Below are 25,968 nucleotides of genomic sequence, written 5' to 3' on the forward strand. Positions count from 1 at the left end.
ATTTCTGTTAGCTGGTTTAGTAACCAATCTTGCAAACAGGGTATTTGCAAAAGCAAGGCTCATTTACCTAGGGTACATTGTAGGACTGGGACAAACATTGCCAAGAACTGCAAAAGTAAAAACTGTGATTGAATTTCTCATTTCTAAAAGTAAATGAAAATCGCTAGATTTTTAGGATTGTGTGTATCTAGTAGGAAAATTTGTGCCTAGTATCAGCACAAAAGCTACTGTTAACAAACTTGTTACAGAAACACAGAGAACTGTTTTGGTCAGCAGAGTATCAAGCAGCCTTTGACAAACTGAAGCCAAATCACATAAATGAACTAGTGTTGATCACTCCTGACCTTATCAAACCTTTTAAAATGGCAATTGACAGTCGTAACTTCGGGTAAACACAGTCTTATTGCAAGTTGATGAGTTGGGAGTAGAGAAACCAGTGGGTACTTTTACAATAAAATTTTCAAATACCATAGAAAATGAAACACTGGCACTATTGCTGGCTCTTCAGTACTTCATAGAGATATACAGCATGGAAACAGATCCTTTGGTCCAACCCAGATATCCTAGCCCAATCTAATCCCACCTGCCAGCAACCGGCCCATATCCTTCCAAACCCTTCCTATTCATATACCCATCCAGGTTCCTTTTAAATGTTGCAATTGTACCAGCCTCCACCACTTCCTCTGGCAGCTCATTCCATACACGTGCCACCCTCTGCGTGAAAAAGTTGCCTCTTAGGTCTCTTCTATATCTTTCCCCTCACACCCTAAATCAATTGCCCCCTGGTTCTGAGTTCCCTCACCCCAGGGAAAATACTTTGTCTATTTATCCTATCCATGCCCCTCATGATTTTATAAATGTCTATTAGGTCACTTTATATAAATTGTAAGTAGTTGAGGTCCCAGAACCAGTGCCTGTGATACACCATTCATCACATCCTTTACATTTTCTGATGTATTGCTGCTTCCAGAAAGTTAATTTTAACCTCTACAGTAAAGACTGAAGCAAATTACTCTGTTCAATGTATCTACCATTCCTTTATTTTCTATTATTCAGTCTCATTTTTCTTGTGAAAATCCACAATAAGATGATGAGATATCAATCAGTTAATTGGAATCTACATTACTTCATAGAATCATAGAATCTCTACAATGTGAAAGCCTGTCTGATCAAGGTTTCATTGTACTCTGAGGTAAATAACCTATCAAGTATGCACTGACCCTCTGAGGAGCATGTATAAGGGGAGCAAAAGAATGAATAGATTTGTCTTGTTTTTTGTTGTCTATCACCATGACAAAAAATTTATCTTTCCAAAGAGTGGAGGCATGTAAAGACCACATGTTTTTATTGCCTAATTTTGACTGCAGATTAGAAAAGGAAGGTACTGCTTTAAGCTAAGAAGTCTGTGCAAAGAGATGGCTGTATGTTTATTATATCATGTTTAAAGCATTTTTACTGGACCACATTGTGAATTGTGTACAATGGTGCCTTTTTCCTGGAACAGATAGCACAGAGCCAATGGTCTCTGTACAAAGGGACAACTGCTTAATAATAATGTTTTGATTGGCCTTGACCCGGTGAGTGTGACTTGTGTGAGCCCAATACAGCAGAAAACCATCAACCTGGAAAAGGAGAGCATCAAAAAAATTTCCATTTTTACTGTGACTGATTAGGGATCATCAGCAATGTTTTGTGAGTATCTCAATTGTATCTTACAAACTTGATTGAGTTTTGAAGAGGTGACAAAGAAGATTGATGAAGGCAAAGTGATAGACATTGTCTATGTGGATTTCAGCAAAGAATTTGACAAGGTTCCGCATGGTAGGCTGGTTAGTACCGTTAGATCACGTCGGATCCAGGGGAGGTAGCCAATTGGATATAAAATTGCTTTGAAGATAGGAGACAGAGCCTGATGGTAGAGGGTTGCTTTATGGACTGGAGGCCTGTGACCAGCAATGTGCTATGAGAATTGGTGCTGTGTCCATTGCTTTGTGTCATTTATATAAATGATTTGGCTGCTAATATAGGAGGTATGGTTAATAAATTTTCAGATGATGCCAAAATTGGCGGTGTAGTGGACAGTGAAAAAATTACCTCAGAGTACAATGAAACCTTGATCAGACAGGCTAATGAACCAAGGAGTGGCAGATGGATTTTAATTTAGATAAATGTGAGGTGTTTCATTTTGGTAAGACAAACCAGGGCAGGACTTGTACAGTGAATGGTAGGGCCCTGGGGAGTATTGCAGAACAAAGAGACCTATGTGTGTAGGTGCACAGCTCCTTGAAAGAGGAGTCACAGGTAGAGTGTTTAAAAAAAGAGGCAGTTGGCATGCTTTCCTTGATTGGTCAGACCATTGACAAAAGGAGTTGGAATGTCATGTTGCAGCTGTACAAGATATTGGTGAGATCACTTTTAGAATACTGCATACAATTTTGATGGCCCTCCTCGAGGAAAGATATTATTAATCAGAGTTGTGTACAACTGTGTAGGCAACGTTGTACACAACTGTGCAGAAAGGATTTACAAGGATGTTGCCAGGACTGGAAGATTTGAATTATAGGGAGATGTTAAGTATGCTGTGATTTGTTTTTTGCCCTGGAGCGTTGGAGGCTGAACAGTGACCTTCGAGGTTTATGAGGGGCATAGTTTAGGTTAATAGCCAAAGTCCTTTTCCAAGGCTGGGGAGTCCAAAGTAGAGAGCATAGATTTAAGCTAAGAAGGGAGAGATTTAAAAGGGACCTGAGGGATAACTTTCTCATGCAGCAGGTAGTGCTTGTATGGAACGAGCTGCCAGAGGAGGTGTTGGAGGCTGGTACAATTACAACATTTAAAATTCACTTGGATGGATATATGAATAGTAAAGGTTTAGAGGATTAGGGGCCAAATGCTGGTAAATGAGACTAGGTCAGATTGGTCAACATGGATGTGTTAGACTGAAGGGTCTGTTCACATGCTGTATAACTCTGATTTTATAAGTGTGGATAGCATAGTATTACTATATTACAAAAATCCATGAGTAAATTACAATATTGCATTTAAAATAAAATTAACAGTTTTAGTGTCAAATTTTTCAAAGTGAATGATTTGTCACTTGCATTTTACAGTGAATAATGCAGTAAAATAGTGAAAAGCTTCACCAATCACAAGCTGGCATCATTTTGAATAGTTTAAAAATAAAAAAAGTAAAGAGCAAAACAATATAACTGAAAGAGAGTTTATCTTCATTCTGCTGCCTCCACCATGAGTCCTGCATTGGTTCACCAGCAACACATGTGCCAGCAACCTCCCTTCACTGCTTTGCTGCCTGCACCGGACCCATCAACGTAGGAGTTGTCACTGTTTAGGTGCCATCTCTTCACCACTGGGCCCATCTTACTGCTGCTAAGTCCCATGCTGAACCCACACTAGCTCCACATCCAAGAGTCCCTGGCTCTGCTGCTACCACTTCGCGAATAATCAGGAGTCCCTGCTCTGGGCATACCATTCTGTTGCCGCCTCGCCAGCACTAGGAGTCCCTGCTCTGGGTCTTGCAACCAGGAGTCCCTGGCTCTGCTACCATGCCACCACCAAAATATGGTGGCACCTCCATGTTGAAGAGTCTGCTGCCACCAATTGCTGGAGGAGCTATGCCACTGCTGTGACCTGCCCCCAATGCTGGGAGGATGTCCTTGCTTCTGCCACGCCTGACCACTGGGAGGCTGCTGTCACTCCCGCACACTCCGCTTTTGCAACTGTGCCAATGCTGCCGACTAACCTACCAAAGAAAAGAAAAATAAAAGAAAAAATAAAAGAAACAGAACAGAAGTGAAAAGAAAGCAGATGAGAGCAAATGAGCCCTTTATAAGAATCCGCACACAGTCCTGCTATTCTGCCTCCACCTTGGAACTTTTAAGTTGCCAATATTAATGTGAACTTATGGCTGTAGGTGGAACTGTAATGTTAGTCAAATAAAAATAACCTTTGAGGCAGTAAACACACGAGCTATATGAAAAGGGTTGGACTTTTGGGCTCTTCTTTTACTCCAGTATATATTACCACAGTGTAGCCTTTTATTCTCAATTAGACAGCTGTACACATTTGGGACATTTGCTGTGATGTGTTCAACTTCTGATCTGCCGCTTCCATAATGTTTATATTGTCGTACAAACAGAAAGCATCAAATGCCTTGCACCTTCTCACAGTTACCCCAGCTGGCTTCTCCACAGAGAGAAACAAAATCTCAAACAAGAGGAAAATAATTATTCACAAGATAAATTTTGTTGCTGTGTTGGATTGAACAGAGAACATTTACACTATGACTAAAGCCCTATTAATGTTGTAGTTGATCCACCACTGAATGGGATTTTGGGCGAGAAGGAGTGAAGATTTAGCCCTCTAGTGTCACCCCACAATGATCTTTGTAGTTTTTCCCTGCTGAGGTAGTTTCCCTCCCTTTATTCCTTATGTAGTTATGAAGGCTGTAAACGTCAGCCTATGGGATGTCCTCAATGATTGGCCTTTGGCTATCCTCAGAGTTCTGTTCCACTAGATAATGCAAACTAACCCTATGTACCTATGCTTACTCCAGATTGCTTAATTTTACGGATAACAAAAAAAACTATCAATCTCGGTTTTAAAATTAAAAATTGATTAAGTATCAATGGCTGTTTTCAGATGCAGTTCCAAAATCTTTACCACCTTTTGGCCCTCGGAAGTTGGTCTCACACATGGCCAAGCTCCAACCAGCATGTACACCATTTGCATTCATGTATTGGTTGATTGTGGATCTCCTTGCCTCCAACATCACAGATGCTTGGAGTATCTACTGCAGCTGGATCACCTTTTAGCCTCTTAATAGCTCTTCCTATTCACATAAGTCATCCTGAGTTTATTTATGATTTGGAGATGCCGGTGTTGTACTGGGGTGTACAAAGTTAAAAATCACACAACACCAGGTTATAGTCCAACAGGTTTAATTGGAAGCTAGTAACTCGGAAGATGGACGAGGGAGATCCAGTGGATGTAGTGTACCTGGACTTTCAGAAAGCTTTTGATAAAGTCCCACACAAGAGGTTAGTGAGTAAAATTAGGGCGCACGGGATTGGGGGCAAAGTACTAGATTGGATAGAGAATTGGTTGGCTAACAGGAAACAAAGGGTAGTGATTAACGGCTCCATTTCGAAATGGCAGGCAGTGACCAGTGGGGTACCGCAGGGATCCGTGCTGGGACCGCAGCTTTTTACAATATATGTAAATGATATAGAAGATGGTATCAGCAATAACATTAGCAAATTTGCTGATGACACAAAGCTAGGTGGTAGGGTGAAATGTGATGAGGATGTTAGGGGATTACAGGGTGACCTGGACAAGTTAGGTGAGTGGGCAGATGCATGGCAGATGCAGTTTAATGTGGATAAATGTCTGGTTATCCACTTTGGTGGCAAGAACAGGAAGGCAGATTACTACCTCAATGGTATCAAATTAGGTAAAGGGGCTGTTCAGAGAGATCTGGGTGTTCTTGTCCACCAGTCAATGAAGGCAAGCATGCAGGTACAGCAGGTCGTGAAGAAGGCTAATAGCATGCTGGCCTTCATAACAAGAGGGATTGAGTATAGAAGCAAAGAGGTGCTTCTGCAGCTGTACAGGGCCCTGGTGAGACCACACCTGGAGTACTGTGTACAGTTCTGGTCTCCAAATTTGAGGAAAGACATTCTGGCTATTGAGGGAGTGCAGCGTAGGTTCACGAGGTCAATTCCTGGAATGGCAGGATTGCCTTACACGGAAAGACTGAAGCGACTGGGCTTGTATACCCTTGAGTTTAGAAGACTGAGAGGGGATCTGATTGAAACGTATAGGCTTATGAAAGGACTGGACACTCTGGCAGGAGGGAACATATTTCCGTTGATGGGGGAGTGCCGAACCAGAGGACACAACTTAAAAATACGGGGTAGACCATTTAGGACAGAGATGAGGAGAAACTACTTCACACAGAGAGTGGTGGCTGTGTGGAATGCTCTGCCCCAGAGGGCAGTGGAGGCCCAGTCTCTGGATTCTTTTAAGAAAGAATTGGATAGAGCTCTTAAAGATAGTGGAGTCAAGGGGTATGGAGATAAGGCTGGAACAGGATACTAATTAGGAATGATCAGCCATGATCATATTGAATGGCGGTGCAGGCTCGAAGGGCAGAATGGCCTACTCCTGCATCTATTGTCTATTGTCTATTGTCTATTGTCTATTGACTTGGATTGCCCGTGGCTTCAATGACTGCATGGACAGCAGCAACAACGCCTCCCTGTATAACTGTTACCGAGTCCCCAGATCCCACCCACTGACTATGGTTCATCCCTCAGTACATCCCTGACTGACCAACCAGGAAAGCCTGGACTGATTTTGTTTGACTTCCTCGGTTGACCATGGCTCAGTTCACTGGAATGTTGAGGAGCTCCTGACCTTATTTGGACCAATTGTCTGACTGACCATGGCCAACAACCCAGGCTCAAAATTGCTCACTCCTTGACTCACTATGGGAGATCTCCCTAACTGACATGAATCTACTTTCCCATAGTAATAATGCTTCACCCTTTCTGTTCATAGATCACCATATCCGTCATCCACATATAAAATATTTCCGACACATGCTGCAGGAAGATGCGCCACCTCTGATGTTGGTGCAACACAGAATCATTCACAGCCACATTTACAAGCACTTTTACATTGTCACCTAGCTATGCCCTACAGCCACAAGCTGCTGATTTGTTTTCTGTGCCAAGTTACCATTCTGAAATACTCTCTGTTCCCTTACCGTTCGCCAGTTTGGTTTTATAATGACCCAGGGATGCATCTTGTCTTGGTCCTCTTGTAGGTGGCTAATGCATTTGTTAAGTTTCAGCAGAAGTGAAGACAGTGAACACAAGAAGGAGAAAAGGCCAATAACTTATCTGGTCTGGAAGCCAAAGGTCTTATACACACTCAAGTATCTGAAGTACAAGAATCTTGACTGGGCAGAAGTTAATTAGGAAAGCAGGTTAATTCCAATCAATTGTGCAGTTCATGAGATGAAAATGCATGCAGATGAGGTTCTTGACCTCTGTTCGCAAGAAGGTTAACTCAGCTTTTATAGAGGGAGAACTTAAGTGCTAACGCTAATCTTGATGCAAGAATCTGATTTTTGACTCCTGCTCAATTAAGCTCACTATTCTTCTTGCCTTCTCTGAGACTAGAAAACTCCACCCAGTGTTTGAGAAAACTATTCTCGATAAAGAAATTCACCAACCTTCTGATATGGCCTCATTTGTACCAGACTATAGGAGTTAAATTACTTCATTAAAACCACCAAGCCTCTGCCATATGCCTGTCTTCTGTCAGCATCAATCCATGTTGCAACTTCACTGCTATTATCAGGGACGTATGTTTAATCTGATTATGGGTTTAAGTCCTTTTGTGTATCTTAACTTATCCCATAAGATCTCCACTGCCTATACATCTCTTATCATATCCTCTCCTATCATTGAAGTGATTTCATTCTTTATTATTATTGCTAACATATACCCCTATAATTTTCCCATTTCTTGTGTAGACTTGGAAATAGCTATGTTTCAAAGTGAAGGGCATAAAATAATTGAACATATCTGTCTTTTAAAAGTGAGCGAATAGCATGATCTATTTTATTCTTGTCCAAAATGGATCCCCATTGGATAATCCATACAAATGCTCACCTGTATATCCTTTGTTGAAATAGGATTAAATTTAATGGGCTTTGTAAATGAAGCAATACACAATCTAGAGTTCTATCTGAATTCTATTTAGTTGTATTTGCTTGATGTTGTCTCCTATTACTCTGGTCTGATTGATATTTCTATGTGGACTTTGAGCAAATGCCCTTCATTTAGTGAGAGACTTTATGTATCATATAAAAGTAAAATACTGCAGATGTTGGCAATTTGAAATAAAGGTAGAAAGAGCTGGATTAACTCAGCATATTTGCTTTGTAGTTCTGAAAGAGTCATTGGATATAATGTTAACTGTGTTTCTCTCTTCACACATGTTACTAGACTTGTTGAGTTTCTCTGTTTCATGAGATTATTATTTTTCAGAAATACACTAATGGATTTATACTTATGGCTATTGAATAGCTCTTTTATCTTGTTACCCTATGCCAATTTAATCTTTTCTTGCTTTTCTTTTATTAGTCTTGCATCTGAACTATTCTACAAAGGAGGCCTTACGGCTAACAGCAAACAGCCAATTCACAAAGATTTTTATCCCCTCATGTTTTGTGTGGCCTGGGGAGCAGACGTACAAGACAAAATCAGTACCAGCTATTACAACTGTTCTGAGGTTAGCCCTGGCTGGTTCTATACTAATTTTTGATTTACTTGATCAAGAGGTGGAGGAGATTCATTTTTAATATTGTCTGTAGATGTCTAATGAAATTAGTTTCGTTGAGTGGTGTTGAAAAATGTTATAAACAATTGTTTAGGTTTCACTTGATTTGGACTGCATGATATTATTATTTTTCAGAAATACACTAATGGATCTCCCAGCTGCTTTGCCTGATCATCATTAATTTCATGTTAGCAGTTGGAATGGTCATTCTCCTTTACCTAATGATCCAGTTAGCCTAATATATCTCAAATACAAATTTAACAGGACAGTGTAATTTTGTTTTAATAATATTATTTATATTTTTGAGGTGTGGAATAATTAGATCCTATTCCTGTTTACCTTTTTTGTTGTATGTTCTGTGCTGGACAAAGTATTTTGTGGTTTGCTGCTAGTAACATGATGGTTTGGAAACCACTTTCTGTAGGTAGTGTGGCATGAATATACCATTCCTTTGTAAAATTATCTTTTCTGTATCAGTTCCTTAACCCACTTCAAGTTCACAAAGTGAACTAGTTCCATTTCTGCACTTATGTGACTCTTCATCACATGGTGATTTACAGTAAGAACAACAATGTATTTTATGTAGCACCATTTATGCAATGAAATATTCTAATGCATTTCACAGAAGCATTACAAAACAAAACATTGTTTGAAAACTTCCTTTTGCCATGAGTGGATTGGGTGAAATGACAGTATTCATTATCTAAGTGCTTGGCAATCTCCACTATAAATTTTCTCCTCCACAGTATCAATGTAATATGTCACAGTAATTTCCTTGCCTCATCCTAGATTAACTCCTGAGGTCAGACAATGGAAAATTGGTTTAAATGCATTCAGAAACCAATCCAGGAATGGTAGGTTTAGAGCAAATAGTTCAGCCTTAAAATTGTGAGAGAATTTCACATGTCCTTGGAAGTTAACAGTGTGCAAATTGTTTTGTCCCTTGCATAGTTTCCTTAAAGAACAATGATCAGATCGATCCAAGTATTGTTTTGTGTTTAGAGCAAAGACACCCATTTATGCAAGCATTATTTCATTTGATAACAAAATGTTATGTTATTATTAATCAGCATCCTGTTAAATAAATCACAATTTTTTTTATCTTCTTCCTGATGAAATGTTGAAAACTCATTCTAATTGTGAAGTGGAGGAGCTGGTGTGGACTGGGGTGGTGTCAGGGAAATTTGCCCAACAAAGACCACAAAACCAGATCGGGTGAAATTGACATGCTGTTTATTACAAGTGATATAGCTGGAAGAGAAATTGACTAGGCTGACACAGAACTGACAGTCTGTACAGGTAGATCAGAATTTCTCTTCCTCGATCTGAGGAAGAAGCTATATTTTATAATTACCCTGTACAATGAGGTGAATTAGAAATGGGGAAAATACAATATATCTGGAATGTATCTAGAAGTGGAGTAATTTAGTTACAATGATGCTAATTGGAAATCAGTTATCGGAGGAATGTCCTAATGCTCTACACAAACCAACATCCTGACAGTATCAATGGGTTCGGAACTTCCATTCTTCTTAGCAGGTAGGTGCTAATGTCTCCTCTGAAGTGATGAGGTGCTTCCATTTTCCTGTGCTGGGAGCAATGCTTTTGGTGGTGCCTCTCTGTCTGATCTGTTCTTTGTGTGGCTTTGGTATTGCTGGGTTGTGAAACTGCCCTCGGAGCTTTTGGATAGCGATGGTGCTCTGTTATTGTTAGTGGGTGCTTGAAGTATATTCCCTTGACTGAGAGTGCTGTCTAGCTTTACTTGTCAGCCTGCTTGGTCCCTGCTGAGGCATTCTGGGTGTTTTTGGTACAGTTTGGCCAAGTTTGCTTTTGTGGGCCTATTATTGGTTAGCAGGGTGGCAGATCTTTTCCCAAGGTGGACAAAGTTAAAAATCACACAACACCCACATTATAGGTGATGAAACAGTGCTTCGAAAGCTAGTGCTTCCAAATAAATCTGTTGGACTAAAACCTGGTGTTGTGTGATTTTTAATTCATTCCAACTGTGTCAGTCTCAAACCATGCATGTCTGGTTTGACAACTAAAAATAACCCATGATTGGCATCAAATCATCAAACAACATCTACCTCTAATTGTTTACTTCATCAATATGTTGTGACTTACCTGTATTTGGTGATGTTTTGAGGATAATTCGAAATTTAATTTGGGTGAAAGATGGCAAGTTGACAACTCTCTTTACACCTTACCTAGATTCCTTTTCCATACCTATTCTGTCACCTGTTTTGTCTTTGGCCAATTAGTTTCTGGTCTCCTTCCTATCGGAAGGATGTTGTGAAACATGAAAGGGTTCAGAGAAGATTTACAAGGATGTTGCCAGGGTTGGAGGGCTTGAGCCTTATGGAGAGGCTGAATAGGCTGGGACTGTTTTCCTTGGAGCGTCAGAGGCTTAGGGGTGACTTTATAGAGGTTTATAAAATCATGAGGGGCGTGGGTAAGATAAATAGATAAAGTCTTTTTCCTGGGGTGGGGGTGTCCAGAACTAGAGAGCATAGGTTTAGGGTGAGAGGGGATAGATATAAAAGGGACCTAAGGGGCAACATTTTCACGCAGAGGGTAATGCGTGCATGGAATGAACTGCCAAAGGAATTAGTGGAGGCTGGTACAATTACAACATTTAAAAGGTATCTGATGTGTATATAAATAGGAAGGGTTTAGAGGAATATGGGCCAAATGCTGGCAAATGGGACTAGATTAATTTAGGATATCTGTTCCACGCTGTGCATTTCTACGACTCTATCTGTGACTCTTTGACCCCCATCATTCCAAATGTTCATTGCTTGTTGTTGGAATTAATCTTTCTCATTCATTGCATGTATTTCAGTGTTTATGTGCAGACCTCTTTCCCATTGTTGTTCTTTATTATTCTGACCTCATGTTTTGTTTGTTTGCTTGGCTTTCTGGTTTATAATCATTGAAACTTATAGAACTGGAGGCAGCCAATCAATTTGTTGTATCTGTGCATGCTCTTTCAAAGTACAGTCATGCTTAATTCTACATCCTTGAATTTAAGTTCTTCAACCACAAGTATTTTGTCCAACTCTTTGTTAAAATTATTTATGGAAACAGTTCCATCATCTTTTCAAATACAGCATTCCAGATTCCAGTAACTTAGTGAAGTAATTCTTATATCCTATCTATATGTTTTAACAATTATTTTAAATCATTTACTTCTGATTATTGGCGTATTCAACAAAAAGATTGTATACCTCTTGGTTATGTCAAAGCCTGTCATTTCAAGAGCTTCTATTGGATCGTCTTAGTTATTATGCCCAGAAGAAGTGAGGAATATTGTCAGCATGAGTCCATTTATACAGCATGATTGGGTGGTGTGCGACTGACTTCACATTCTGAAGCAGGATATATAGAAATCGAAATACAGTCACAGCTTCATGAAAGGGAAGTAGTGTTTTTTGACAAATAGAGTCACATTCTTTCAGATGTAACATCCAGGATGAAGGGGAACCAGTAGCAGTAGTGCATTTGCATATCCAAGATGTATTCAGTAAGGTGCCACATAAACGGTAACAAATTAAAATAATAACTTATGCTGTTGAATGTAAGCATAAGCAAGCTGGGGTATTGTTTACCTGACAGGAAACATAGAGACAGGTTGAATGAGTCCTTTCAGGTTTACAAACTAATTGATGGACTGCCAAAGGGATCAGTGCTGGGGCTTTAACTATTTATGATTTATACTGATGACTTGGGTGAAGGCACAGAGTGCATTAAAACCAAATTTATAAGCTGTGAGAACACAAGTCTGCAAAAGTTTATAGAGTTATGTAAATGGGGGTGAGGGGGTGCGCAGGGGGAAGAAATGATCGGATATAGTACAATGTGGGAATGTTCTCCACTTTGACAGGAAGAATGTAAAAGCAGAATATTATTTAAATGGAGGGAGACTACAGTGTGCTGCAGTATGGGGGAGCTGCGTATCCTTGTCCATGAATCCAAAAGGTCAGCATGCAGGACTGGCAAAATATTAGGGAAGCAACTGGATTGTTGCCCTTTAATGCAAAGGTTTGCAATGTTCAAGTAGGGAAGTCGTGTTGCACCTATACAAGGCATTGGTGGGATCACACCTAGAATATGCGTACAGTTTTGGCCTCCAAATTTACAGAGCATACACTTGTAGTGAGTGCAGCTCAGATAACGTTCACCAGATTGCTAAAGAGGTTATCATTGAAATAACTCCACAGAGGCAGTATTCCCATCATCACATCACCCTTTATTTACATGTAGAGAGTCCTTGACACTTATTCAGATCCCTCAGAGCCAGCTGTCAGAATGAACAGGATGTCTGACACTCCTGTTTATATCTGTCAGGCAGGGCTTCCTCGTATTCTGAGGTCAGCTGGCTGATTGTGTTACAATCACAAAAATCATGAGGACAAAAAATTAGCAAATTTTTGCAATTAGCAAAAAACTATGAAGTTCTAAGGCGATTTTCAGGTAGATATTGAGCGGATGTTTCCTCTTGTGGAGGGATCTAGAAGTCAGAAATGCAATATCAAAATCAGAGGTTTACCTTTAATCAAGAGATATTGAAGAATTTCTTTTCTCAGTAAATTGTTAATTTTTGCAATTCTTGTCATGGGTAACATGGGGGTAGCCAGGAAAGTGTCCTGAAGTTTGCAATCAGATCAGTCGTGATATTGAATGGCAGAGCAGGCTCAAGGGACCAAATGATCTACTTCTGATCCTATTTCTTTCTTTTGTCCATTTTTTTTTGTCTACTTCTTAGGATTACAGTCTATCTATTGAGCTACATATGGAAATTGAACTACATGCAAAAAATGATAAAGCTGTAACTTAATTGCAAACTTCTGTTCTTCCATGAACCATTCCTTCTCTGATATGTACAAAATTTTAAAGTCACCGGTTTTGTCTAAAGTTAAAGTGTAGGAATATATGAGAAATTCTGTCAGCAAGATAATCCATCTTCTGTAGGTAAGATCTAAATGTGCCTCTGTATTTGTGGCGTTAATTGAATTTTCCATTCTCTGCTCAATGATCCGTAATGAGGATGTGGATCATTTCTGGGTTGCATTGGTCTGCTTATTGTTTTGGACCAAAGATGAGGTCAAATGAGCAGACTCATGATATATTCATGACAGAAAAAGCCAGCGTTCTGAGAACAGACTTCTCTAAGGCTGGAGAATCAAAACTATTTTATCCTTTTGGTAACTGGAGAAAATAAAAATGCTTTTACAATTTATCATCTAGAATTCAACAATGGAATGCTTAGAAAACTTTGTCAGACATTATTTTTAGTGGAATTATTGAGTGTTACAGGATGGAATCTGACAGTGGTGTGAATGACGTGGAGCAATGGTGAGAAGTATGACAGAATTGGATTATGAGTGGCAAGGCCCATCAAGGTCATCTTGCTTTGTCTTTTATGCTTTTCAGAAGCAGCATGGTGAGATTCTTATGAGGCAGTTCTGAGATGCCAATTGTTGGAGAGCATTGCTTGTTAAATGTCCTGTTAACACCATAACTTGCCTTATTAATATTTACCCTCCCATTTTAGTCAACTTGCCAATCAAGTTTGACATTTGGAACACCTAACAAAGAATACGTGAAGATTCAGCTCACTGCTTGACCCAAATGATTTCCATTTTGGATGGACACTGAGCAGTAACTGCTTAGATTATGATTCATGGCCACAAGTCACACACAGCTATTTTCATAGACAGTGGTATCTGGCATCTGCCAAACCATTATGACACTTCCCCGATACACTGTCTGGCCACTTACAAGACACAGATGTGCATAACAGAACTTAACAGCAACTAACATTGAGAAGGCTACAGTAGGGGCACTTTGTACACTTGGAAAGGGACCCTTTCACATTGGAACAGGTTGCAGTTTAGAGCTGCTTCCTTGCTTTGTTAGTGCTCGTTCATTTTATGCAATCAATATTTTCCCTTGCCTTGCAATGCATCATTGGCCTGTCATGTCTGTTAATATATTGACAGTCCAGCTAGATTGTTAGAGTCTAGTGTGGTGCTGGAAAACACATTTAGGCTCTGATTTCCAGCAGCTGCAATCCTCACTTTTGCCCTGTCATGATTGTCATTCTAAGGGGCTGATTAGATTAGATTCCCTACAGTGTGGAAACAGGCCCTTTGGCCCAACCAGTCCACACTGACCCTCCAAAGAGTAACCCACCCAGACCCATTTCACTCTAACCAATGCACCTAACACTATGTGCAATTTAGCATGGCCAATTCACCTGACCTGCACATCTTTGGACTGTGGGAGGAAACCGGAGCACCCAGAGGAAACCCACGCAGACACAGGGAGAATGTGCAAACTTCACACAGACAGTCACCCGAGGTTGGAATTGAATCTGGGACCCTGGTGCTGTGAGGCAGCAGTGCTAACCACTGAGCCAACATGCCACCCACATTAGTTGCCACCTTAGAGCAATGCACAAAGGCTGCTTTTCATTTATGTTGAATATCTTTGAATGTTTTGCGCATGGGGCAGAGCCATCCTGCTGTACAGCACAGGAGGATGTCAATGTAGCATGTGCCAGCTGTCTGTGCAGCAGGATGTTCATTCAACCAAACAAACCTGGCTGAAACTGGTTAGGTCTAGTGTTCAGTTAAGTCAAGGGGGATGTTGCTGTCTGTCAAGATGTGTTGGAGCCATCATGGGCCAAGTCCTTTGGCTCTGTCATGGTCAGATGTCCATTTTGGACTATCAGGATCTGGAGGTTTATCATAATGCAGGTCAAGAGTGTTCAGCAGTCTGCCCTGTAGAACAAGCACAGGTAGTTAGGGGAATCACGTATCGTCAGTTGGAAAGTTGCAAACACAGGAGTTGGGTATCTGGGCAGTCATTGGAGTCAGTCACAGGTCAGGGAGAATACATCCCTGAGTGTCACCTGTTAATATTTCCGAAGTGTTAGGGTTCTGGGGATCATTAATAGAAGGATTTGGGGGGTTGAGACTGTGGTGTGAAAGTAGAAGCATATGAAGTTGTTGGGATAAGGACAGTGATAGGGGATTCTCAAGTCAAATGCAGGCTGTTCTGAACAGGATTGGAGAGCATGGTTGGTTATGGGAGGGGAGTCATTGATTGTGACTACCACTATAATCTCCACATGGGAAATTTAAAAGAACAGGATAGGCATCAATATGGTATGATGCTGGGAGGTATTGAAATGGTTTGTCAGGTTTGTATTAGGTCATAGGGACATGAAGGTTACCTGGCTGGTGGCACCCGGCAACCAGGTGTTGACAATGGACAGCAAGATCTGTGTTGCCAACCTTAATATTCCTCCTTGAGAAGCAAAGTGCTTTTTAATAAAATGGCTGGAACAGTGCCCAGTGTGGGTGGAGTATGTGCCAGTTTGAAGGTTGAAAGTGTGGAATCCATATTTATTTGATGCTGATGCATTGTAATGAACAAAAGGATGAAGTTGCCATTTGTTGAACACATACATTGGATCTGCAATCATTACATTGCCCATTTCGAATGCTTAGAACTCAGATGCTTGTCAGAGGTGATTAAATACATACCATTGGTACTTGCAAATTGAGCCTGCATATATCAATAACATTAGCAATGATGGTCTAAAAGACTAGTGTTGGCTTAAGGCAAACCACTTTTAGTGCAACTCCTAAGGGTGCTGTGTGATCCATAAAAGTTTTACTTCTCCTCTGTCATGTAAGTGTCACAGTTGTGTGTGCTGGATGCAGTGTCAGGTTCAGTGATTAATCTGGGTGTAATTTGTAAGGGTGGTGTTATGCTGCAGCCCATTGTTACGAACATACCATCACTTATTGGGCGACACCTTCAGATTACTGTACATGCTGAGGTGGAGTGAGGATACCCAATACAGAAATGGTCCCCCATTATCTCCAACTGTACAGTAAAGTGTGCTCACTCCTCAACTGCAAGGTTGGCCATTGGTGACTGTTCGGAAATTTAAGAAATTCTTTCATTCCTTATTGCCCAAATTAGATCATTCAACGGAGATTAATGCAACCGTTGGTATGTTAAATGCTGTGTCTATCTACCTAAGAAGGAGAAGATGATGCAGGAGGAGCAGGACCAATGACAAGTCCAGAAGCAGCCCCATGGAGAATGAGTACCACCCAGCTAGGAGAGTCGCAGCCTTTGGGCATCTCAGGATACGTGAGATGCTCAAGAGGCCCAGAGGTTTCTGGCCATGAGTGAGGTGCAGTTTCCCTGAACATGAATTGAACTGTGTCAGAAGCTGGAGGGGACGTGGGAGGTCAGGAGTGAGACACCATCTTCTCCTAATGGCTATGAAGTTCAGTGCAACACTAAACCTCTATATGATTAGATCCTTCCATGGAGTGATGGGTGACTTGTGTGGGATTTCTCAGTCATGCACCCACAAGTGCGTTAGAACAGTGATCATTGCCATCTGTGAAAGGCCAGACAGATTTGTTTTGTCCTCCCCCACCCTAAGACAAGGTCAATACTGCGGTTGACAGTTGGATTTATGAACACAGCTGGCATCCCTCAGGTATGGGATGACATTGACTCTACACATATGGCACCATGTCATAACGCTGCACAATTCATCAACATTCCATTTGATCAATTTTCAGGAGATCTGTGATCTGGTATGCCTAGTTCGTTTGAGAGTCCAGGTGCCTCTCATAGTTGGTTGCTGGGGGACAAAGGCTTCCTCTTGCAACCTTGTCTCATGATGCCATTGCACACTAAGTAGTGGGGGGGAGGGGCAAACGGGATGTTTAAAAAGGAAATTGAAGGGAAAGTTAGAACAAGGGAAGTCAAGAAAGACAACTGTATCAATGAAGCAGAAAACTCAAAAAGGGATCGTGCTGTAAGGTTGAGTGAAATAGGAGTTGATGGGAAGGGTGAGGGCAGTAACAAATTAAAAATACTATATATGAATGCACAAAGCATTAGACATAAGATGGATGAGCTTGAGGCTCTTTTGGAAATTGGCAGATACGATATTGTGGGGATAACTGAGACGTGGCTTCAAGTGGACAGGGCCTGGGAAATGAATATTCAAGGCTACACGTGCTATCGTAAGAACAGACTGATGGGCAGGGGGGTGGGGTGGCCATGTTGGTAAGGGACGATATTCAGTCCCTTGCGCGGGGGGACCTAGAATCAGGGGATGTAGAGTCAGTATGGATAGAGCTGAGAAATTTTAAGGGTAAAAAAACCCTCTTGGGAGTTATCTACAGGCCCCCAAACAGTAGTCTGGATGTCGGATGTAAGTTGAATCAGGAACTGAAATTGGCCTGTCGCAAAGATGTTACTACAGTTGTTATGGGGGACTTCAACATGCAGGTAGACTGGGAGAATCAGGATGGTATTGGACCTCAAGAAAAAGACTTTGTCAAGTGCCTCCGAGATGGATTCTTAGAAAAGCTGGTGCTGGAGCCGACCTGGGAGAAGGCAATTCTGGATCTGGTATTGTGCAACGAACCAGAATTGATCAGGGACCTCGAAGTGAAGGAGCCATTGGGAAGTAGTGACCATAATACATTAAGCTTCAATCTGCAATTTGAGAGGGAGAGGGTACAATCGGAAGTGACAATATTTCTGTTGAATAAAGGGAACTATAGAACTATGAGGAGCAGTTGGCCAAAGTTCAATGGTGCAATGCCTTAGCAGGGATGACAGTGGAGGAACAATGGCAGATATTTCTGTGTATAATGCAGAAGATGCAGGATCAGTTCATTCCAAAAAGGAAGAAAGATCCTAGGAGGAGGCATGGGTGGCTGTGGCTGATGAGGTAAGTTAAGAAACGTATAAAGTTAAAAGAGAAAAAGTATAACATAGCAAAGATAAGTGGGAAAACGGAGGACTGGGAAGCTTTTAAAGAACAACAGAGGATTACTAAGAAGGAAATACGCAGAGAAAAATGAGGTACGAAGGTAAACTGGCCAAAAATATAAAGGAGGACAGTAAAAGCTTTTTTAGGTATGTGAAAGGCAAAAAAATGGTTAAGACTAAAATTGGGCTCTTGAAGACAGAAACAGGGGTATATTTTATGGGGAACAAAGAAATGGCAGAAGAATTGAATTGATAATTCAGATCTATGTTCACTGGGGAAGACACATGCAATCTCCCTGACGTAATAGTGGCTGAAGGACCTGAACTTAAGGGAATTTATATTTGCCAGGAATTGGTGCTGGAGAGACTGTTAGGTCTGATGGTTGATAAGTCCCCACGGCCTGATGGTCTACATCCCAGGGTACTGAAGGAGGTGGCTTGAGAAATTGTGGATGCTTTGGTGATTATTTTCCAGAGTTCGATAGATTCGGGATCAGTTCCTGCGGATGGAGGGTGGCTAATGTTGTACCACTTTTTAAGAAAGGTGGGAGAGAGAAAGCAGGAAATTATAGACCAGTTAGTCTGACTTCAGTGGTGGGGAAGATGCTGGAGTCTATTATAAAAGATGAAATTACAACACATCTGAATAGTTATAACAGGATAGGTCAGAGTCAGCATGGATTTATGAAAGGGAAATCATGCTTGACTAATCTTCTGGAATTTCTTGAGGATGTAACTCTGAAGATGGACAAGGGAGATCCAGTAGATGTAGTGGACCTGGATTTTCAGAAAGCTTTTGATAAAGTCTCGCCTAGGAGGTTAGTGAGCAAAATTAGGGCACATGGTATTGGGGGCAAAGTACGAGATTGGATTGAAAGTTGGTTGGCTGACAGGAAACAAAGAGTAGTGATAAACGGCTCAATTTCAGAATGGCAGGCAGTGACCAGTGGGGTACTGCAGGGATCAGTGCTGGGACCGCAGCTTTTTACAATATATGTTAATGATATAGAAGATGGTATTAATAATAACATTAGCAAATTTGCTGATGATACTAAGCTGGGTGGCAGGGTGAAATGTGAGGAGGATGTTAGGAGATTACAGGGTGACCTGGACAAGTTAGGTGAGTGGTCAGATGCATGGCAGTGCAGTTTAATGTGGATAAATGTATGGTTATCCACTTTGGTGGCAAGGGAATCAAGTTAGGTAAAGGGGAAGTACAAAGAGATCTGGGTGTTCTTGTACACTAGTCAATGAAAGTAAGCATGCAGGTACAGCAGGTAGTGAAGAAGGCTAATAGCATGCTGGCCTTCATAACAAGAGGGATTGAGTATTGAAGCAAAGAGGTTCTTCTACAGCTGTACAGGGCCCTGGTGAGACCACACCTGGAGTACTGTGTGCAGTTCTGGTCTCCAAATTTGAGGAAAGACATTCTGGCTATTGAGGGAGTGCAGCGTAGGTTCACAAGGTGAATTCCTGGAATGGCGGGACTATCTTACGCTGAAAGACTGAAGCGACTGGGCTTGTATACCCTTGAGTTTAGAAGACTGAGAGGGGATCTGATTGAGACATATAAGATTATTAAAGGATTAGACACTCTGGAGGCAGGAAACATGTTTCCGCTGATGGGTGAGTGAGTGCCGAACTAGAGGACACAGCTTAAAAATATGGGGTAGACCATTTAGGACAGAGATGAGGAGAAACTTCTTCACCCAGAGAGTGGTGGGTGTATGCAATGCTCTGCCCCAGAGGGCAGTGGAGGCCCAGTCTCTGGATTCATTTAAGAAAGAGGTGGATAGAGCTCTCAAGGATAGTGGAATCAAGGGTTATGGAGATAAGGCAGGAACAGGATACTGATTAAGGATGATCAGCCATGATCATATTAAATGGTGGTGCAGGCTCGATGGGCAGAATGGCCTACTCCTGCACCTATTGTCTATTGTCTATTATATCTGATGCAGGCAATAGATATAATGTTGCCCATACCTTAACAAGGGCTATGGTGAAACAGAATATAGGGCTGCTGAAGATGTATTTCAGCTGGTTGACAGGTTTGGGAAGCCCTTCAGTAGTCCAGATAGAGTATGGCACATCTTCCCAAAGTGCTGTAATGTCCTAATGCTGAGGAACTGGGGAATGGGAGCAACCTTCAACAGGGGAGGACATGGACATAACAGCCTCTTGAACTGACACAGTCATCTTGGTGATGGTAGACCCACAATGCTGTTTGCAAAGGAATTCCAGGATTTTGACCCAGTCACCGTGAAGAAATGGTGATATATTTTCAAGTCAGGATGGTGAGTGGCTTGGAGGGGGTGGTGTTCCCAGATGGCTTGTCCTTGACCTTCTAGATGATAGTAGTCAAGGGCTCAGAAGGTATTGTTTAAGGAGCCTTGGTGAATTTCTGCCATGCATCCTGTAATTGGTACACACAATTGCTACTGAGTGTCAGTGGTGGAGGGAGTGAATGTTTGAAGACATCAAGCAGGTTTCATTGTCCTGGATGGCATCAAGTTTTTTGGGGTGTGTTGGAGGTGTACTCATCCAAACAAGTGAGGACCATTCCAAAACACTCTTGACTTGTGTCTTGCAAATGGTGGTCGGTCTTTGAAGAGTCAGAAGATGTGTTACTCATGGCAAGGTTTCTGCTGTTGGTGCATCATTTTAGTATTAACTGTATTATGGTATTCATTTATGTATGATATATCAGTAACTAGAAATAATGAATCGTCACAATGTCAGTATTTATATCTCATCTCTGATAGGCCTTGTGAAGATGGCAATGAGCCATTTTTTTGAACTATTATATAGTTAGGAAGGAAATTCTGGGGGGATTCAAGATGGTGGTGACCCTATAGGTCTGCGTTTGCGGAGCTCTGCCCAGAACCCAGTCAAAGTGGAGCATCTACCCTCCCTTCTCCTCTTAGACTGTTAAAATAGTTTTTTCCTGGCTACTAGAGTTACTGTGCACCAGACTTGAGCAGTTTGGTGCATTTTAACATGACTAAAGGAGAAGGAGCATGGAGCTCGCAACAGGCAGGGACCCCCCCACCCCAGCCCCGCTGTATCGGATGCACCCGAGGCCGCAGCGTCAGCCTCCGCGGCTGCCCTGGGGGACTTAACTGCAGTTTGATCTTGAATTTGTAAAACTTCGAGAGAGGATCAATGCATCGATGGAGGAGACCTGGGCCAGGTGAGAATTGATGTCGGTCATGCTGCAGAGGCATGACTTGGAGATTTCGAGTCTCGGGCAGCGTGTTGAAGGGGCAGAGCAACAGGGCCACGGCTTCCGAGACCATGGCCAAAGCTTCTGCGAGTGAGGTTCAGGCCCTGGAACACTGAGTGCAGGCCTTGGAGAAACAGATCGATGACTTTGACAAGAGAGAATGTCGGAAGAATATCCGGTTGCTGGGGCTTCACGAATGGGAGGAAGAAGGCCAGCTTGTCAGCTTTTTGGAGCATTGGTTCCCACAGTTTCTGAGGCTGGAGTCTAAGGTAGGTTGGGTGCGGGTTGAGCAGGCCCACCGGGTCGCAGTGTGCAGGCCCGGATCAGACCAGCACCCCCACCCAGTCCTAGTGCAACTCCAGCATTATAGAGACAAGCAAAAGATGCTGGAAGCCTTTAGAGCACTGGGGAAGGATCCCCAGGCTATGGCATACAAGGGATCAAAAATTATGCTTTCTCAGGACTTTTACACGGTCATGATTCACAAGAGAAAGGCCTTTGATGAGATAAAGTAGTGTCTGAGGGACCTGAATATTCAGTATTCTATGAGATACCCAGTGATACTGCGTTTCAGCCACGGATGGTCTGTGTTTAGCTTTGGTTCGCTGGAAAAGGCAAAGGACTTCTTGGATGCTTTAAAATCGACTGATTGGCCTGAATTATCTGGACAATTACTTTATTCTGCCCCTTCCCCCCCAACCTTTTTCCTTCTTTTTGTTTTGGTCTGTAATTTGCTTGGTTTACCTGGTTTTTGGGGGTTAATTTTGCTTTTCCTTTCAATATGTGTCAGGATTCTAATTTTATATAATTTTTCCCTTTTCTTATGTTGTTGTTGTTCTGCCAGGAGTGCCTAAGGTTACAGTGTGCAAGGGATGGGTTGGCTGCCCACTTTTAACTTTCTTGTCATAAGATATTGCTATTTGTTTTTCTTACTTTGTGGTGTATGGGGTGGGGGCATGGCTCCAGTGAGAAGGAGTCATGGGGGTTTGTTAGGTGGTAGGCATGCCCCCTGTGGACAAGGGGGAAAGTCTCCTTTTAGACACGTTTTGTTATTTTTTAGAAGTAGTTGTTAGCAGTTTTGATTTAGTAGTTTTAAAAGTTGTGTTTTTAAATCTATGTGAACTGTTTATGGTTTTACTTGGCGCGCTATGAGTGGGGTTCTTCCTCCCGGGGGGGGCTCGGATGATCATGGCGAGCCATTCATTTAAATGGTGCATCTGGAATGTTAAAGGGAGTCACTAACCAATTAAAAGAAAAAAGATATTGTCAAGTCTTAGAAAAGAGAAGGTCGTTGTAGCCTTATCAGTTAAGTGTGTTTCCTGTAATAAGGAGCATTTGAAGCTGCAACAAGGAGGACTCAGCCAGGCATTTTTTTCATCTTTTAACTCGAAAAGTAGATGAGTGGCCACTCTCATCCGGAAGAAGCTCCTATTTCAGCTGCTAGGCCAAATAAAGGATGAGTCTGGGCGGTTCATAATACTTAAAGCTTTAATACATGGGGAGGAGTATGGGATTCTGAATGTATACTGCCCCCAGGCAATCTCTTTAAATTTGTAACAGATGAGTTCTCCAGATTGATGGCCCTTGGGTCGCGTCATACAATTATAGGAGGAGATTTCAACTGCATTATTGACCCCGAGGTGGACAGGATGCCGAGAGGTCCTGTGGGTACGTTTCCATAATCTAGGCAACTGGTGGACCCGAACAGGGAGTTGGGATTGGTGGATGTATGGAGATGTCTTCACCCCAATGGTAGAGATTTTACCTTTCATTCTAACCCACATAAGTGTCATACCAGAATTGACGTGTTTTTGCCCCATCAACCTTTTTGAACTTGGTATTGTCCTGCAAAATAGGGAATATAGCTGTTTCTGACCACGCGGCAGTGTTTATGGAGGTTAAGGTCGGAGGTGGTGAACTGGATTCCCGGCACTGGCTTATGGACCCTTTCCTCCTGAAAGATAGTAAGTTTATAGAATAATTTTCACAGGAGTTTAAATTTTTTTTGGGTATCAACTCAGGTATGGCCAGAAACCCATCGGTGCTGTGGGAGTTTGCCAAGGCCAAGGCCTATGCGCGGGGTTTGACCCAGAAACAATAGAGGGGTGAACAGCAATGTCTGCTCGAGGCGCGCCTGAAGACAGCTGAGTCAGCATATTTTGATAGGCCGTCCATAACTAAATTTCAGCGGATTACAGCCCTCAAGGCTACTTTGAATGCTGCACTTACCCAAACAGTGAAGAGAGAGATCTTATTTGCAAAACAGGGACTATTTGAGTATGGTGATAAGCTGGCTAGGTATTTAGCGTACTTGGGCAGAAAGAGGAATGCTCCCCAATCCATTACATGTATTAGAGAGAGCTAGTACTTTGACTTGTGATGCCAAAAAGATTAATGCAGCAGTTAGAAAGTTCTATTTTGAGCTGTATCAGTCAGAGGACTGTGAGGATAGAATAGGGAGACGCAGTCCTTTTTTAAGAATTTGGACCTTTCGGGTATAACCTCGGAACAAGTGTTCTTTTTGAGTGCCCCCTTGACAATTTGGGAAGTGCAGGAGGTGGTGAGGCTGCTCCAGAGTGGTAAAGCGCCCAGGCAAGATGAATTTCAAAGGAATTCTATAAGGAGTTTATAGACAGAGCAGTGGAGGGATACAGGATAGCCAGAAGGGACCTGAAGAAAGGGATTAGGAGAGCTAAGAGAGGGCATGAAAAATCCTTGGCGGATAGGATCAAGGATAACCCCAAGGCATTTTATGCGTATGTGAGAAACCTGAGAATGACGAGAACAAGGGTAGGTCCGATCAAGGACAGTAGTGGGAGACTGTGTATTGAGTCGGAAGAGATAGGAGAGGTCTTGAACAAGTACTTCTTTTCAGTATTTACGAACGAGAGGGACCGTATTGTTGAAGAGGAGAGTGTGAAACGGACTGTTAAGCTAGAAGAGATACCTGTTAGGAAGGAAGATGTGTTGGACATTTTGAACAACTTGAGGATAGACAAGTCCCCCGGGCCTGACGGGATATATCCTAGGATTATGTGGGAAGCAAGAGAGGAAATTGCAGTACCGTTGGCAATGATCTTCTCGTCTTCACTGGCAACGGGGGTGGTACCAGGAGACTGGAGAGTAGCGAATGTTGTGCCCCTGTTCAAAAAAGGGAATAGGGATAACCCCGGGAATTACAGGCCAGTTAGTCTTACTTCTGTGGTAGGCAAAGTAATGGAAAGGGTACTGAGGGATAGGATTTACGAGTATCTGGAAAGACACTGCTTGATTAGGGACAGCCAGCACGGATTTGAGAAGGGTAGGTCTTGCCTTACAAGTCTTATTGAATTCTTCGAGGAGGTGACCAAGCATGTGGATGAGGGTAGAGCAGTGGATGTAGTGTACATGGATTTTAGTAAGGCATTTGATAAGGTTCCCCATGGTAGGCTTATGCGGAAAGTCAGGAGGCATGGGATAGAGGGAAATTTGGCCAATTGGATAGAAAACTGGCTAACCGGTCGAAGGCAGAGAGTGGTGGTAGGTGGTAAATATTCAGCCTGGAGCCCAGTTACAAGTGGAGTTCCGCAGGGATCAGTCCTGGGTCCTCTGCTGTTTGTAATTTTTATTAATGACTTAGATGAGGGAGTCGAAGGGTGGGTCAGTAAATTTGCAGATGATACGAAGATAGGTGGAGTTGTGGACAGTGAGGAGGGCTGTTGTCGGCTGCAGAGGGACTTAGATATGATGCAGAGCTGGGCTGAGGAGTGGCAGATGGAGTTCAACCCTGCCAAGTGTGAGGTTGTCCATTTTGGAAGAACAAATAAGAATGCGGAATACAGGGTTAATGGTAGGGTTCTTAGTCAGGTGGAGGAACAGAGGGATCTTGGGGTCCATGTACATAGATCTTTGAAGGTTGCCACTCAGGTGAATAGAGTTTGTAAGAAGGCCTATGGAGTATTATCGTTCATTAGCAGAGGGATTGAATTCAAGAGTCGTGAAGTGATGTTGCAGCTGTACAGGACTTTGGTTAGGCCACAGTTGGAGTACTGTGTGCAGTTCTGGTCGCCTCACTTTAGGAAAGATGTGGAAGCTTTGGAGAGGGTGCAGAGAAGATTTACCAGGATGTTGCCTGGAATGGAGAGTAGGTCGTACGAGGATAGGTTGAGAGTTCTCGGCCTTTTCTCGTTGGAACGGCGAAGGATGAGGGGTGACTTGATAGAGATTTATAAGATGATCAGAGGAATAGATAGAGTAGACAGTCAGAAACTTTTTCCCTGGGTACAACAGAGTGTTACAAGGGGACATAAATTTAAGGTGAAGGGTGGAAGGTATAGGGGAGATGTCAGGGGTGGGTTCTTTACCCAGAGAGTGGTGGGGGCATGGAATGCGCTGCCCGTGGGAGTGGTAGAGTCAGAATCATTGGCGACCTTTAAGCGGCATTTGGATAGGTACATGGATGGGTGCTTAATCTAGGTTAGAAGTTCGGCACAACATCGTGGGCCGAAGGGCCTGTTCTGTGCTGTATTGTTCTATGTTCTATGTTCTAGACAAAGTGGCTGGGCCACTTTTGGATA

The 25,968-nt window shown here is 42.3% G+C and overlaps 1 protein-coding gene across 3 annotated transcripts in view; it reads left to right on the forward strand.

Moving 5' to 3' along the window:
* The window catches only part of LOC140464275 (probable helicase with zinc finger domain), a 444,481-nt gene that overhangs the window by 215,568 nt on the left and 202,945 nt on the right, over window positions 1-25,968 (forward strand). For all 3 annotated transcript variants that reach the window (XM_072559139.1, XM_072559141.1, XM_072559140.1), the window contains one exon: window positions 8,172-8,319. In XM_072559139.1, coding sequence (XP_072415240.1) covers window positions 8,172-8,319 — 148 coding nt within the window. The remainder of the gene's footprint in view (window positions 1-8,171; window positions 8,320-25,968) is intronic.

This window comes from Chiloscyllium punctatum, chromosome 40, assembly GCF_047496795.1.
Source record: "Chiloscyllium punctatum isolate Juve2018m chromosome 40, sChiPun1.3, whole genome shotgun sequence".
NCBI classification, from domain to species: Eukaryota; Metazoa; Chordata; class Chondrichthyes; order Orectolobiformes; family Hemiscylliidae; genus Chiloscyllium; species Chiloscyllium punctatum.